The sequence below is a fragment of the Vitis riparia genome, chromosome 6 (assembly GCF_004353265.1).
Source record: "Vitis riparia cultivar Riparia Gloire de Montpellier isolate 1030 chromosome 6, EGFV_Vit.rip_1.0, whole genome shotgun sequence".
Lineage (NCBI taxonomy): Eukaryota > Viridiplantae > Streptophyta > Magnoliopsida > Vitales > Vitaceae > Vitis > Vitis riparia.
In genome coordinates, this window is record NC_048436.1 from 1231145 (window position 1) to 1248202 (window position 17058).

A 17058-nucleotide genomic window follows, 5' to 3' on the forward strand; every position below is an offset into this window, starting at 1 on the left:
AAAGCCCTGTGCATGTTCAAAACTGGTATCACAATTTAACTAGTCAGAATCATCATCTTCTTGGCCATAAGAGGTAGGTACTTTGTGAACCACTTAAGTTCACATACAACAACATTCTGTTTTCCAGAAACAAAATGCTTCTGAAGTTTTTGTGGCCATATAAAACAGCAAGGATAAATATTAATCAATGGGTTAGGAAGCAGAGCTGTCAGCAAAAGAGAAACACATCCAACTATTAAAAGCAAATCAAACAATAAGAATGTAACAGATAAATGAAGAAAAATGGTAGAAAAGAGGAAAAAAAATGGAGCAAATGAGAGGAAATTCAGCATTTCCAGCTAGTGATAGCATCAGCTCCTGTTAAGGTGACACTGCATGTGCATCAAAGATACCACGATCATGGTAAACTTGCTCTCAAATCATGGCACATGACGCATAAAGCACAACTGTTTCACAGTTTGCTGCCACATGCAATGATCAGAACAGAAGACTGTTGTAGTCCTATTTGTACGAGTTCATTACTCACCCAACAGAGAGCACAATTTGGGAACCAAAGAAAGAAGGAAGAAGGCAGACGCAAAAGTGCAAGTCCACAAAATCCAAGGCCAAAATATATCCCAGAAGAAGAGACTGATTGATACACCATTGACTGGAAAAATAGATTCAGATATATTTAATGGTTGATTTCATCAGGATGATGTCTTGTGAAAAAAGAGCTACTTAGAATTGGACAATGGGTAACCCACCAATAACAAAAAGAGAAAGCACAACAGAATGAACTCATATACTAAAATCTATGGGCCAGACCCTTTCAATCTGGTCCATAATAGATTCTTGGAGCAAACTTGTTTACATGGAAAAAAGTAGGATATACTTTCCTACAAATGCTTCAACAAATTTCAAGAGAGGTCTTATGGACAAGAACAGAAGTTCTTCTCCACCAAACACATGGCAAGACATGTTCCAAGCCTTTCAATCTGGTCCATAATAGATTCTTGGAGCAAACTTGTTTACATGGAAAAAGTAGGATATACTTTCCTACAAATGCTTCAACAAATTTCAAGAGAGGTCTTATGGACAAGAACAGAAGTTCTTCTCCACCAAACACATGGCAAGACATGTTCCAAGCCTTCTAAGGCCTAAATATTTTCTCGTCTTGTTCTGGAACACATATGAACTACACAGAAACCCTACTAGTTGCAGACAGAATGAGAAAATCTGAGGCAGCAATGCTTCCAAAGAGAGATTTCCAGTTAATAGGGATCTACCAAAGGCCCTGTGTCCAGGCTACAATCACACACACATACAATTCTTCCACTCATAGATTGTAATTTCAGGCTCCACTCCAATACAATGCTCGAGATTTTATAGCCTGCTCTATGTCATTTAAAGTGTTGAACATCCTAGCTGACAATCATATACAATGCATGTACTACATCTCTCAAACTTAAAGTATAGAACAAGTGGCTTGCAAATAGAAGAGTGGAACCCAAAAATCAAAGGGTCCACTTCGATATCAAAAGGGTAAACCATAAGGATTATAATATTTTTTACCACCTAGTTTTACCCCTTGCTTGAGAGCAAATCTTCAGATTAAATGGTCAAAAATCACTTCATCACACAAATTTAAGGTAGAGGTGATCAGCTAATCTTCCAATAGATAATGCTCTAGTGATTAATCCTGCATCAGAATACATGCAACACATAGCATATGACACCCTAACAGTGCTTAATGAACCATACTTTAGATCTGAGAAGATGCTAAATATATTTTTACATAATCATTTTTATTCTGAAATATTTATGAAAAGCATCAATGTTCAATCATGTTTTTAACTCTTTTTTTCTTGAAAAACAATATGATGGTTAAATAATTTTCTTTGTTACCTCTACAGTGAGGTATAATGGTTAAACAATTTTCTTTGTTACCTCTACAACAAGGTATTATTGGAAAAGGGATACTAAACATAGTCAGGGTTTGCTGCCATCTAATGTCAGAAGCACCTTATATAGGTCTGGGCGCCGATCCCTAAATATTCCCCAACTATATCTCTTGGATTTGATTTTATCCAGATCAAATTGTGCTACAATAACAGCTTCCTCTTTATCACCAGCAGCTATGACAATTTCTCCAGTGGGTCCTATAATCACAATATTCAAGCATGTTCATCATTGCAAGCAAACAGAGATACAGATTTCAGTCCAATAGAAAACTGAAATAAAGTTGATCTTAGGGTAGAATTCCATGCATGTAACTAAGGGATAAGAGAGTAAATTGAACTCTGCAGATGATCAAAACAATGAATGGAAAGTACCTGCTATAAAAGAGTTTCCATAGAATGTGATTTCGCTATTTCCATGCTCTGTCTGGATTATCTCCTTCCCAATGCGGTTTGAAGCTACTAGAGGTACCTGAATTAACAAAAGTAGATTAATCCCCATTGAGCAGTAGCATTTATGTGACACCAACTTCTGTAAACATGATACTCAAACTTCACAATTAATGGCAAACCCTAGATTTAAAAGGGCAGCAACAACAGAGAACATCTAGTCTGTCATTTCCTTGCTTTAGGGATGATAAGATAAGGTGCTTGATTACTTGAATGGATGATTATTAGTCCAAGGACAGGGGAGCTTTAAAAATAAAGCAAGATACAAAATGCCAATCAACTCTTTACAGAAAGCACATGGGCAGCATCACACATAAATTAACTTAAGAATCAAATAAACTGATTCTAAGGTTGAACAAAAAATAAAAATTGTCAGTTAACTTACCAAATTAGCCCCAGCATGTCCTTGCATCACTCGCTTCCAGTGATCACGAGAATCAAGTCCAGTATCTTGAGGTTCAGACCCAATAGCAGTAGGGTACAAAAGAATCTCTGCACCTTGAAGAACCATAGCTCGAGCTGCCTCTGGAAACCACTGATCCCAGCATATTGCTGACATTAAAATACAATGAAATGGTGAAGCAAACACTAAAAATCCTGCTTCTAAGCTGTGAAATTAACACATGCATGTTTGCATTGTAAAGCCAGAGCCTAGAGTATAGCATTTTATAGTTGAAGATTTTCATACAACCCTTTGGATGCACCCCATTAGTCGGTTGGTTTGCCTAAATAAAATTACTATCAGACCTAAGAAGCATAAATAAATAAAATCTTTAATATTAAAGTAAAAGCATAATAGAAAAAATTCTTACCAACTCCAATTTTTGCAAACTTAGTTTCAAAAACCTGTTCACCAGCAGCATTATAATTACCATAAGTTTCACTAGAAAATAAAATCACCACCAAACTAAATGTACTGAGGAAGCACTAGATCTGATGAAATTTCATCAAAGTAAGCACCTTAAAGCCAGTGTCGCCTGGATTGAAGTAAAACTTTTCCTGGTAGCCTGTAAGAAATAACTATTTATTATAATCAAAATGGATAGAAAACATACCAGCTCGGTATATAGTATCCTTACATTCACATACCTGGTCCATCTGGGATATGGGACTTTCTGTAGATTCCAAGATCAGTGCCATCAGCATCAACTATGGCAATTGAATTGTAATGAGCATTGTTTGCCTCTTCAAAGAAGCTAACTGGTATCACTACTCCCAACTCTTTTGCAAGTTTTTGCATCCTGCATAGCATGCAGATGTACAACATAAGTTCAACTTGATTAAATTGTAAATGTAGTAGGAATTCAAGATGTCCTTTTGTTCCTGTGCTATAAAAATAGGAAGAGAATTAATTGGGTACAGGAGGATGACATTCCAACTAGCTGAGAAAATCTAGAAGCCAGGTTTGGGTTGAAACATTTACCTCAGAATTGTAGGATGACCCTTGTAAGGCTTTGCTCGCTGAAAGAAATCCTCCCTCTGTGCTTGACAGAAGTAATATCCTTCAAATAGTTCCTGGATGAACCCATAAGCACACAAGGTAAAAACTAAAAATGAATATAAAGGATTTTGGGAGAGCTACTCCTTTGTGGTATGGTGTTAAAAGCATTTATTGATTGTACTCCAACAGATGGGATGCCAATTTAATTGTCAGGTGATCTCACTGTTGTCCTTGGGAAGTCATCTTCCAGGGATTTCATAGTTGCTCATTTTAACTTCTTAATTTTGTGTATCCTTAATTTGACAAGGAAAAAAAAAAAAACCCGAGAATAAAAAATTAGAAAAAAAGGTAGAAGAAACAATTAACAGCCCCCAGTCCCCTGCTTCCCAACTTTCTACAACTCGTCTTTTTCTTGTTTTTCCTTTCTCTTTTTTCTTTTTCTTTTTTTTTTCCCCCTCTTTTTTCCTCTCCATTTCCATATATTCACTAAGACCCTATTTACTACAGTTTTTTTCTGAACTCCTAAAAGTTCTTTCTAACACTTAGCACTTTGCACTATGCTTGGTTACATACTAGAGCACCTTATGGCAGAAGGCTCTTTTCAACAGAGCGAGGGCCTAGATACTTTTGCAAAAAGCTTCCAACAAGAGGTTTCAGAATTTAATTTTTTTAATACACTAAATACTAACCAATTTTTCAAACTAATATTGTCAAAGAAGTAGTTTAATAGAAGTTGCAGATAAATCAAACAGGTCTTAAGTTTTTTAACAATATTTCTTTCCTTCGTTAAATATTTATAAGATGAGTATGCTTTCTACTTTTTTCCTTTTAATTTTAATTTTAATAAATATTTCAACCAAGTTCTTTTCTCATAATTCTTGACCGGTTTTAATTGGGGTAATACCTGCCAGCTTTTAGTTCCACTTTTTTTTTGTTCTCCATACTTTTTCTTGTTCTTTTATTTCCATTTACAATCTTTGCGAAAAAGCGTTCTAGACAGATTTTTGTCAAAAAATAGTCTTGTAGGTCAATTGAAAGTAGAAATTGGAGTCTTGCATGATCATTTGTCATGCAAGGCGGCAGAGTGCAAGGATGGAGTCTTGCAATTCAGGCCAGTGACAAGTGTTTCAAACTTACAAGTAATAGTCAATTAACTAACCTATGGAGATTGATAAATTGAAAACACTAGAATATCCTAACATATTATGTAAAATAATAATAAAATTGCCTACCAAATTTACAAACTTGACAAAACCATGGTGATTAATAAAGCATGTATATACTCAAAAAAATCCCACCACAAGTGACATCAAGCCTGCCATAGTTGCAACCATTTAACAATGTATGTTGGTGATGTCTTATGACTCTTATCTAGTGAAACAAAGCCCTATTGAAGGAGTTAGCGTGTGTAGAGCACATGAATAAAAAAAAAAAAAACCATCTTTTTTTAACTTTTTCTACCAGTAAATGAAAGAACTCCCACAAATTACAAAGGAGTATTAGATGTCTATGCTCATAAACTTGCCCAAAGTTGACCTTGTTGAAGTTGTCATCTTCATCTTTTAAAAGAATTCAGCATCCAGAGATGCTTGCTTTAGATTAATGCAGTCAATTGGGAGACCAGAAGACAAATGTGGAAAAGAGAGATACGGGCTGGCCGTAATGGGATTGATATTTCCACAACCTGTTTCAAGCAATGATTTATGATTATCCAAAATTGTTGGATTTAACCTAGCTTATTATTTATGCTCCAAGTCTCGAATCACCACATGTTCAATCATGTGATTCAACAGAAGTGTAGCAATTTTGTTTGCAAGAAGAAATTAGCAATGACAAAATAATCTAATAATCCATTGTAAATATTTTTCTTTGCCCATTTCTGATCTAAACACTTTTTAATCTAAGTTTAGCACAACAAAGAACAAGTTTTTATTAATTAAATAAAACTAAACCCAATCCTTTCTGTTGAATATAATGTATTTATAGTGTATAACCTTTCCTTGTTAATATAGGACACATATATGGTAGGACACATGTATGGTAGTTCTCTTAGCCTTGTAGGACTCTTAGCCTTGTATATATATATATTTCTCAATTGTAAGTAGATTATCACATTAATGAGAATCAAGGTCTTTCTTCTTTCTCTCTCTCTCAACATGGTATCAGAGCCAAGGAAGAAAACCTAATTCTTTCCTGTTTCCCGTGTTATCAACTCCGGGAAACCTTCCGGTGACCATGTTTCATTCCGGTCACTTTCCCCATCTCCCAATACTTTCCGGTCATTCAGATCGTCGACAGAAACCACTCACCGCCGGCGAACTTTTCCGGTGAACTTTCCGGCGAACTTTCCGGCGAACTTTCCGGCGACGTATTTTTCCGACACCGACCATACCAGAAGGAGCGCCTGGAGGAGATCTCCAACTTTTGTGAAGGCGCCGGCACCAAAAGAGCCTCCACGCTCCGTCCACGCGCAATTTTCCGGCTGGCAGTTGCATCTCACGCGCCGGTGCGTGAGGGCGCGTGAGGCCTTTTCCGGCGACGCGCCTCCTCTTCCAGCTTCGCCTGACGCCGACCAGCCTCCCTACCTCCCTGGTTCTCCCATCCGAGCCCTGCACATACCTCTTTTGGGGATTTTTGTCTCCGTCGGCCCTCCAAACAGTCTTTCCGGCAAAGCTCCCACTACTTTTTCTCCACTCCAATCCCTGCACGTGCCTTGGGAAGTGTTCTTCTACCTTTCTGGTGGTACCACGCCGCGATCTGAGGCCGTCTCCCTTTTTCGGTGGTGCCACGCCGCAATCTGAAGCCGTATTAGGGCTTTCTTCGATCCAAACATACTTCATTCTCCAGATAAGTAGATATGAATACTAAAAATTCCATTTTTTCCGCTGTTATATCTGGATCTCCTATGATTACTTCGAAGAAATTGGTTGGCAGTGACAATTATCTTTCCTGGTCTGCCTCTGTTGAACTTTGGTTTATGGGTCAAGGATATGAGGATCACTTGATTACACAGGAGGCAGATATCCCTGAGGTTGACCGCGTACAGTGGAGGAAGATAGATGCACAGTTATGTAGTGTATTATGGCAATCGGTTGATCCCAAGATTCTTCTTCATCTTCGGGCCTACAAAACTTGTTTTAAATTTTGGACTCAGGCCAAAGGATTATATACGAATGATATCCAGCGTCTTTATAAGGTGGCTTCTGCTATTGTCCATCTCAGCCAACAGGACTTGGATCTATCTACTTATATTGGCCAGATTGCCTCTCTTAAGGAGGAGTTCTTGACTGTGATGCCTCTTACTCCTGATGTTGGGGCTCAACAAACACAGCTTGACCAGTTCTTCATGGTTCTTACTCTTATTGGCCTCCGTCCGGATCTTGAGCCTGTCCGCGATCAGATTCTTGGTAGTTCATCAGTTCCGTCCTTGGATGATGTGTTTGCTCGCCTCCTCCGTATCTCCTCCACTCAGACTTTGCCATCTGATAGCACTTCAGATTCTTCTGTGTTAGTTTCTCAAACTAGCTCTCGAGGAGGCCGCAGTGGTACCCGAGGTAGAGGTCAACGTCCTCATTGCACCTATTGCAATAAACTTGGCCACACTCGCGATCGTTGCTATCAGTTACATGGACGACCTCCTCGTACTGCCCATGTGGCCCAGTCCTCTGATTCTCCGCTGCCTCAGCCTCCGAGCTCTTCCGCATCTCAGGCTTCTGTTGCCTCTGTTGCCCAGCCTGGTAATGCCTCTGCCTGCCTTACCCACACATCTTCTCTTGGACCCTGGATTCTAGATTCTGGAGCTTCTGATCACTTATCTGGTAATAAGGATCTTTTCTCCTCTATTACTACTACCTCTGCTTTACCTACTGTTACCTTAGCTAATGGTTCTCAAACTGTGGCTAAAGGTATTGGTTTGGCCCTTCCTCTACCTTCTCTACCTCTCACTTCTGTCCTTTATACTCCTGAATGTCCTTTTAATCTTATTTCCATCAGCAAAATCACTCGTACTCTTAATTGCTCTATTACCTTTTCTGATAAATTTGTGACCTTGCAGGACCGGAGTACGGGGAAGACGATTGGCATAGGACGTGAGTCTCAAGGCCTCTATCACCTCACCTCGGATTCATCTCTTGCAGTTTGCATTTCCACTGATGCTCCTCTCCTCATTCACAATCGTCTGGGTCACCCTAGTCTCTCCAAGTTCCAGAAGATGGTCCCTCGTTTTTCCACTTTATCGTCGCTTCCGTGTGAGTCATGTCAGCTTGGGAAACATACTCGTGTCTCATTCCCAAAACGTTTGAATAATCGGGCAAAGTCTCCTTTTGAGCTTGTCCACACTGATGTTTGGGGTCCTTGTCGGACCGCGTCTACTTTAGGATTTCAGTATTTTGTCACTTTCATTGATGACTATTCTCGATGTACTTGGTTATTTTTAATGAAAAATCGAGCTGAGTTATTCTCTATTTTCCAAAAATTTTATGTTGAAATCCAAACCCAGTTCAATATTTCTATTTGTGTGTTACGCAGTGACAATGCCAAGGAATATTTTTCAGCACCATTTACTTCGTTTATGTCCCATCATGGGATTCTTCATCAGTCTTCTTGTGCTCATACTCCTCAACAAAATGGGGTAGCTAAACGCAAGAATCGACATCTTGTTGAGACAGCTCGTACTCTCCTCCTCCATAGTAATGTTCCTTTTCGTTTTTGGGGGGACGCTGTTCTTACCACTTGTTATTTGATTAATCGTATGCCCTCCTCTGTCTTACATGATCAGATTCCTCACTCCCTTCTCTTCCCTGACCAACCACTTTATTACCTTCCTCCTCGTGTCTTTGGTTGTACTTGTTTTGTTCATATTCTCACTCCTGGACAGGACAAGCTTTCCGCCAAAGCCATGAAGTGTCTCTTCTTGGGATACTCCAGACTTCAGAAGGGTTATCGTTGTTATTCCCTTGAGACTCATCGATACTTTATCTCCGCTGATGTCACCTTCTTTGAGGACTCACCATTCTTTTCCACCACTTCTGAGTCTCTTCCTGTTTCTGAAGTCTTGCCTATTCCCATTGTCTCCCCACTTGATGCTATGCCTCCTCGACCACTTCAGGTTTATCATCGTCGCCCTCGTGTCGTTGCTCCTCTCCCTTTTGCTGAGGCACCTGCTGACTCACTTCCTATCCCTTCGGCTTCACCTACCCCGGCTCTGCCTTCTCCTAATGACTTACCCATTGCTGTTCGGAAAGGTACTCGCTCTACTCGTAATCCTCATCCTATTTACAATTTTTTGAGTTATCATCGATTATCTTCACCCTATTCTGCTTTTGTTTCTGCTATATCCTCTGTTTCTCTTCCAAAGAGCACCCATGAAGCTCTTTCCCATCCAGGCTGGCGACAGGCAATGGTGGATGAAATGGCTGCTCTGCACTCTAATGACACTTGGGATCTTGTTGTTTTACCCTCGGGTAAATCTACCGTTGGCTATCGTTGGGTCTACGCAGTTAAGGTTGGTCCTGATGGTCAGGTTGATCGCCTTAAGGCCCGCTTAGTTGCTAAAGGTTATACTCAGGTTTATGGTTCTGATTATGGTGACACATTCTCTCCTGTTGCCAAGATTGCTTCTGTCCGTCTGCTTCTCTCCATGGCTGCCATGTGTTCTTGGTCTCTTTATCAATTGGATATTAAAAATGTCTTCCTTCATGGTGATCTTGCCGAGGAGGTTTATATGGAGCAACCTCCTGGTTTTGTTGCTCAGGGGGAGTCTGGTTTAGTATGCAGGTTACGTCGTTCTCTATATGGCTTGAAACAATCTCCTCGAGCATGGTTTGGCCGTTTTAGTTCTGTTGTTCAAGAGTTTGGCATGCTTCGCAGTACAGCAGACCATTCAGTTTTCTATCATCATAACTCTTTGGGGCAGTGTATTTATCTGGTTGTTTATGTGGACGACATCGTCATTACAGGCAATGATCAGGATGGTATTCAGAAACTAAAGCAACACCTTTTTACCCACTTTCAGACCAAAGACTTGGGGAAACTCAAGTATTTCTTGGGAATTGAGATAGCTCAATCCAGTTCTGCTGTGGTCCTTTCCCAAAGAAAGTATGCTTTAGACATCCTGGAAGAAACCGGTATGTTAGACTGTAAACCGGTAGACACACCTATGGATCCGAATGTCAAACTTGTACCAGGACAGGGGGAGCCTTTAGGAGACCCCGGGAGATATCGACGGCTTGTAGGTAAATTGAACTATCTCACCATTACTCGTCCAGACATTTCTTTTCCTGTGAGTGTTGTTAGTCAATTCCTACAGTCACCATGTGATAGCCATTGGGATGCTGTAATCCGCATTCTTCGATATATCAAAAGTACACCAGGCCAAGGTGTGTTGTACGAGAACAGAGGTCATACTCAGGTTGTTGGTTACACAGATGCAGATTGGGCTGGCTCACACACAGATAGACGTTCCACTTCAGGGTACTGTGTTTTTATTGGAGGTAATCTAATATCTTGGAAGAGTAAGAAACAAGATGTAGTGGCCAGATCTAGCGCTGAAGCCGAGTATCGAGCTATGGCTTTGGCAACATGTGAACTCATATGGTTGAGACATCTTCTTCGAGAGTTGAGATTTGGAAAGGATGAACAGATGAAACTCATATGTGATAATCAGGCCGCATTACATATTACATCCAATCCAGTCTTTCATGAAAGGACCAAACATATTGAAGTTGACTGTCATTTCATTAGAGAGAAGATCGCATCAGGATGTGTTGCTACAAGTTTTGTTAATTCAAATGATCAACTAGCTGACATCTTCACTAAATCTCTCAGAGGTCCTAGGATTAAATATATTTGTAACAAGTTTGGTGCATATGACGTATATGCTCCAGCTTGAGGGGGAGTGTTGAATATAATGTATTTATAGTGTATAACCTTTCCTTGTTAATATAGGACACATATATGGTAAGACACATGTATGGTAGTTAGGACTCTTAGCCTTGTAGGACTCTTAGCCTTGTATATATATATATTTCTCAATTGTAAGTAGATTATCACATTAATGAGAATCAAGGTCTTTCTTCTTTCTCTCTCTCTCAACACTTTCTTTGTCATTTAGCTCCAGCTATGGCCATCTCTTCAGTCAAATATTAGCTATCAGATATTTTCCAACTACCTTTACCCAAATCCCATATTCTTCTTAGCCTACCTTTTTCCATTGCAACACTTTCTACTTAAATCATATTGGCCTTCTTGCCTGTGTAGTCATGGATCTTTGTTGCATGTAAACAGACAATCTCTCATATCATATCTAAATTGGAGCCACCTCTACTTTCTTATAAATGCATTCATTCCCTGAACAATCTTTTCTTGTGTTACCTCTCATGCATCTCAACATCCTCATTTCATCCGCAAACACATTTTAAGAGTGCCTTGGTTCTTGACTACCTAGTAGTTTGTACCACGCATTTGTGGCAGTTGATTTATGTTCTTTTTGGTGTACCGCGGGTGATACACTCTTTAGTTAGAGGGGGTCTCTTGAGCTAGCATGGTTCCTTTGTTAGAAAAAAGAAAAGCCTTTGAAATTTGCTCCATTGTGCTTGTTTTGGACCATATAGAGGGAGATGTATAGGAGAGCTTTTGATGGTTTTGAAAGCATGGACCAAACAATTAAAAATTCTTTTTTGTATCTTTTTTGGGACTAAGTTAGATTGTATATTGGGGGTAGTTCTTTGTCGCTATTAGACTTTGTGGATTGGTTAGGCTCTTTGTAGGGTGCGGATGTTGGTTTTTATGTTTTCGAGTCTTTTTTTGGTCTTTTGGTTGCTTTGTATATGTTGTGTATACCTTCTTGTTTATGTTTAATACAATCTTTACTTACCTATCAAAAAAAAATACGGAGCCTTATGGATATCTAACTGAACTTTCCTTTAACAGGATCCATATTCAAGATCAACAACCACAAGAAACTCAAATGCACTTCTCTACTTCATTCATCTCTCTCCAATGTCTTTCTCAAACTTCCCCCTCATAAAATTGGGTGTCAATAAGTCAAATCAGGTCTGCTGTATTCAGGTAAGATTATTCTAAAATTTTACTCAAACCACACACAACGCATCGAATAATTGTGTCAAAATTCTTTAGGCACAAACATTACCAGTTTAGTAGAGAGTAACATGACATAACTCGTACCAATTTGTTGATCAATGCTTCAATTGAGTTAGGTTAGCCAGTATTCAACTTGACATGCATAATACACTAACTTAAGTGTCAACTTGATATGATTATGCTCAATTGACAATTTATATATATAAAATTAATATGAACTATTGCTGATTTTTTCTTAACTTTCCAAAAATATAGAAAGAATGTACTGTTTGTTCAAGTATTTTATTTAAAAATACTACAAAATAATGTAAACTATTAACGATAAAAATTTTTCCTTAAATCTCTAAAAAAGCACAAAGTCATATAAGTTTAAAATACCAAATACAAATGAAGCCATTTTGTGTCTTAAGGAGAACTTTTCTTTAAACGTCTAAAAATGCACAATGTAAGTTCCAAGGATCATATATAAATTGAGACATATTTGCAATGAGAACTTATTATTTAAATCTAGAAAACCACAAAGAAAAACTCTATGAACTAAAAATCTTATATGCTTATTAAAAATGTAAAAACTAAAAAAAAATTAAATGAATAAATCAGCATCCAGAAAAGTGAACTATAGGTTTGCCTTTTAACTCTCAAAGGATAAAGATAGCCCATAATATTTCAGTTTCCTTCTTCCCAGGTTCCTAAATATCTAAATTGTCCCAAGCACACATCTACTCCTGTTTGGTTCACAACATTCAGCATTTGCAAGAGGATAAAGCACTCCAGAGTTAAAACAAACAAATGACCTCAAGGACCACTATAGAAATTCATAAAATACACACACCAAAGTCACAGTACAGCTTTAAAAATGCATTCAGCACGCATACTCCTGCAAGAAATATATATATCCCAGGCTTCCCAAGCACATACCTGAATAAGAATAATATTTGCACCCACCCTGTGAGCAGCTCTCACCAACCTGCATATGAGAAGGTACCTTAGCAACACCATACAATATGCCAAAATTTCATAAAAGGTGAAAATGTTATCATGACGTGAATATCACCCAAAAGCAGCACATATAACAATGCATAACGAAAATAATTAAACGCTGAAAAACCAACCAGGATCTTCATGACTAGATGCCAACAGCATCAAGGATATTAGAGGCTGAAAAAGCTCCTAGAGTATAAGGGCAAAACAGGAAGAATCCCCACCCAAAATAATGGAACTGATATTGATTCAGTTGCTCCAAAAAATTGTAAACACAAAACATCAAGGATACTGTAAGTCTGTACTGTTATACATAATTGGAAACAGATTTGTAAGCTAAGCGTATGGATTCAAAAACAACAAAGAAGGGCATGAAGAATTCAAATGAAATACATAAATGAGAGTGAAAACTCAAAGAAAAGGAAGAAAGAGGTGCTTGTGCTTCACATGAATGCTTGGACCCAAGAAGGGCAGTTTTCATCCCTGATTGTGTTGTGTGTATACGCACATCATAATATTGACAAGAAAAATAGCAGGGCACTGAGTTATGAAACACTAGATCTAAAACCTCGAAACCCAAAACCCTAGTAACCCATTTGGGTGCTGAGAAATCCCAGTAAATGAAAAGAAAATATAAAATAAAAAGTTGGGAAATCATACACAGCTAAATAGAAGCCCAAACCACATAGTTTTGATCTTGTTACTTTAGAAAATATGAACAACCAAAGAGACCAGAAGATCAAAAATAAAAAGATGAGAAAAAGAAGAGAGAAACCTTTCAGCGGTATTGAGGTTAGTGGGGACGTCGTCGGTGCAGGCGAATTGCAGAGCTGAAACCACCACTACTCTGTTTCCCTCCATTCTCCCTTCCCTCTTCTCTACTTCTCTACCCACAGCCGCCATTCTTGCATCCAAAACTGAACCTTTTAATCAGGTCGGTTTCGGACCGACCATTCACCATGTAATGATGTAAATTTCAATATCTATGACTTAATGGACAATCTGTCTCTCATTAATTATTATTTGTTAGTGTCTTTCTGAATTTTCAATTTTTCTGTCGTCTCTATCTTCAATTATGTTATTAATTATTGTGAAAGAAATTAATGTTTCTCTGTTATTGAAATTCTACAAAATACCACTAGAATTTCATATATTTTTTCATTCCTCTCGGTTTAATCTTGTTATTCGAATGGTTTTCATTTTCGATTAATTCTTGCTTACCATAATTTCCTCTTAGTCCTCATCCCTCTTGGTGAGCATTGTTTCTCGCTCTTGTTGTCTTGGTTCATTCCTTTATCCCTATCGTCTTTGATTAATATGGCGACTTCTTGCAACTTAGAATCTCAAGAAGTCGTCATATTAATCATGTCCTTTTTTCGAAGGACTCTAAACTTTAAGAAAGATATTAAAATAACTTTGTATTAATCTCACTTTCAAGTAAGACTAAGAACCCGTTTGGTAGTAATTCTAAGAAGTGTTTTTAATATTTTTAATACTTAAAAGTTTTTATCATTCAAGTTTTGAAAATACTATAAACGTTTTCTAAAATTACTTTCAAACGCACTCTAATACCACCTTTCCACCTTTTGTCTATCAACTCTTCGACCACTTTTACCTACATCATAGCCAATTCCATTCCAATATAATTAGAATACTTACAGGGTGTCTAGTGCTTAACCCTTGGCATAATTTGGATCTTGGTCTAAGGGATATTCCCTTTGCATACATTTTGAAGATGAAAAAGGAAAGCACTTATTTATTCTCTCCTTTAAAGAATGGAGAATGGATACGTGGAAGTATATGGAGATTGGAAATTTGATTCTCAAAAGTATGAAAAGGCTAAGGAATGTTCCATGGACCTTTGGATCACTTGGTGGGTGTCTTTTCCATCTATTATCCCTGCTTTCACTTTCCCAATCATGAGTCTTTTATTAAGGAATAGAGTGTGTTTTTCCTCTGTACAAAGAAGAGTGGAGGTTTTGCAATAAGATTTCCAATGAAGTAATCAAAGTGTTTGTGATGACACTGCAAAAATCTAGGAGATAGCAAGATTTTCTACTTCTTAAGAAGGTGGGTTAATCAAGCTATCAAATGAATCCCTCCTACTAATGACTAATGTTTTGAAATCTGAGAGCGCCATCACCATAAGAAACAAAAGCTTTCCAGTTTTAAGACTCTTTGAGTGTTAGGATCATCTTGCTCTTTCAAAAGAAATAGGTTTGGAATATTCCTTGAAGAAGGTGGTGTTTGTTTTTGTACTTAATTCTAAATAAAAATTTAATACTTAATAGTGTTAAGTATTAGATTATTTGTTTTTTAATATTTTATTTTTATTAAATATTAAAAAGTAAAGAAAAATCAACACAGTATCTTTTCTATTTAAAAAAAGTCAAATATTTTGATTTTTTCTATTCAACAAAAAATTTATAATAAGTCATGAAAAAGTAAAAAACAAATAATTTAAAATCTGAAAGTAAATTGCTTTCAGCAAAAAGTTGAAAAAACAAATGCCCTTGAAGTCACAAGTAATATTTCTTAAAGAAATCCTAAGTAATATTCCTTGAAGAAATAAAAGATGAGTTAGGAAAGGTTCTAATGGTCATATTAGAAATTAGGAATAGGAGAGAAAGGGATAGAGAGGAGGATACTCCCTCCATCCCAAAATAGATTGTCATCAACTCTTCTATAAACAATGTGATAGATCTCATCAAGAAAGCTTTCCTCATTTAAGAAGGGTTAGAAACAGAGGAAAACTTGTCTCATGTTCAAGCCACTACCTATGAAACTTTACGTGATCAATCTAAAATAACAACAATATTTGAGGTCATGTTGGGCTTATCATCTCCTGATAAGACGGTAATGCCACTTTCTTCGAACAATGAAGACTTGGTAAGAATCAAGTCTATTGTCTTTCTTTTCATGAGCCTAGAATTTCAAGTGGCTACTCACAAGACATTGAATCCTTACTTATTTGCTTATGATACTTAGTTACACTATTAGCCATCCTTCCTTAACTATTTGGTTTGTCGTCTTCACAAGCTCAATCTCAAACGTGGCAAAATACGAGGTTGATTGTCAAGGTTATAAGAAGTCAATATCAAAGATATATGCATTATTGAAAAAACACGAGGAGGTGTGGAAAACAGCGGAGAATGCAAATATGAAGTTAAAAGAGATATTGAGTGCCTTGAAAAAGAAATATTTAGATTTGCAAGAGATGTTAAAGGACACATTGAAAGAAATTATAAGTACTTAGGAATTAGAGATGTCCAATAAGTCAAGCCGCTCGTTTTGGCTCATACATTATGCCTTGTCTAGTTGGGAACAAAACTATATGTAAAGTTGATGAAACCACTCTCATTTGGTGAATCCAAGTATACCCTAGAATGATGTTGTTGGATGAAGAGGCATCCACGATTAGTTTATGTATTTTTAATAATTTAAAATTTTGGTTTTTAAAACGGTATCAATCACCTAGCTTGTGTAAAAATAAAATGCTTCCAAATATAAGAAGTATTTTTACTCATTTCAAAATCACTCCAATAGGATTGTGATCCATTAAAGCATCAAAATAAAAAATGATTGATTTTACCTTTTTAATTCTTAAAAACTTTTCATGAAACAAAATGATTGATTTCCTATGTATCATCTTATAAATTATAACATTAAAAAAATGATTGGTAATTAAAATATATCAATTATTAATATCTTATTCATGTAAATAGAGAAAATCCGTCATCTTTTTCCATCAAAGAAAAAACACAAATGTTGAATCAATACTTTCCAAAAGTTTTGATCTTTCGCATTCAATCGTGGAACAAAATTTAAATCATTGGACGACAATATAAATAATTGAAGTAAGATTCAAAAAATAAGACTAAGGTGGTGTTTGTTTTTTTACTTAATTATAAATATAACTTTAATGCTTAATAGTGTTAAATATTATGTTATTTATTTTTGTGGTATTTTATTTCTATTAAGTATTAAAAAGTAAAGAGAAACTAATATGTTAATTTTTTTATTTATAAAAAATTACATAATTTGGTTTTTTCTATTTAATAAAAAGTTTATAATAAGTTATGAAAAAATAGAAAAACAAACAACTTAAATTCCGAAAATAATTTGTTTACTGGCAAAAGCCAAAAA

The 17058-nt window shown here is 36.9% G+C and overlaps 1 protein-coding gene across 1 annotated transcript; it reads right to left on the minus strand.

The window, feature by feature from the left end:
• Positions 1-1768: 1768 nt before the first annotated feature.
• LOC117915939 (N-carbamoylputrescine amidase) lies at positions 1769-13872 on the minus strand. The gene is made up of 9 exons (XM_034831701.1): positions 13688-13872; positions 12850-12898; positions 3814-3905; positions 3480-3631; positions 3351-3397; positions 3203-3236; positions 2776-2942; positions 2316-2412; positions 1769-2141 (listed from the first exon to the last, which is right to left on the minus strand). Exons 1-9 carry the CDS (start codon positions 13813-13815, stop codon positions 1972-1974), a joined length of 936 nt encoding a protein of 311 aa, XP_034687592.1. The 5' UTR covers positions 13816-13872; the 3' UTR covers positions 1769-1971.
• Positions 13873-17058: the final 3186 nt, after the last annotated feature.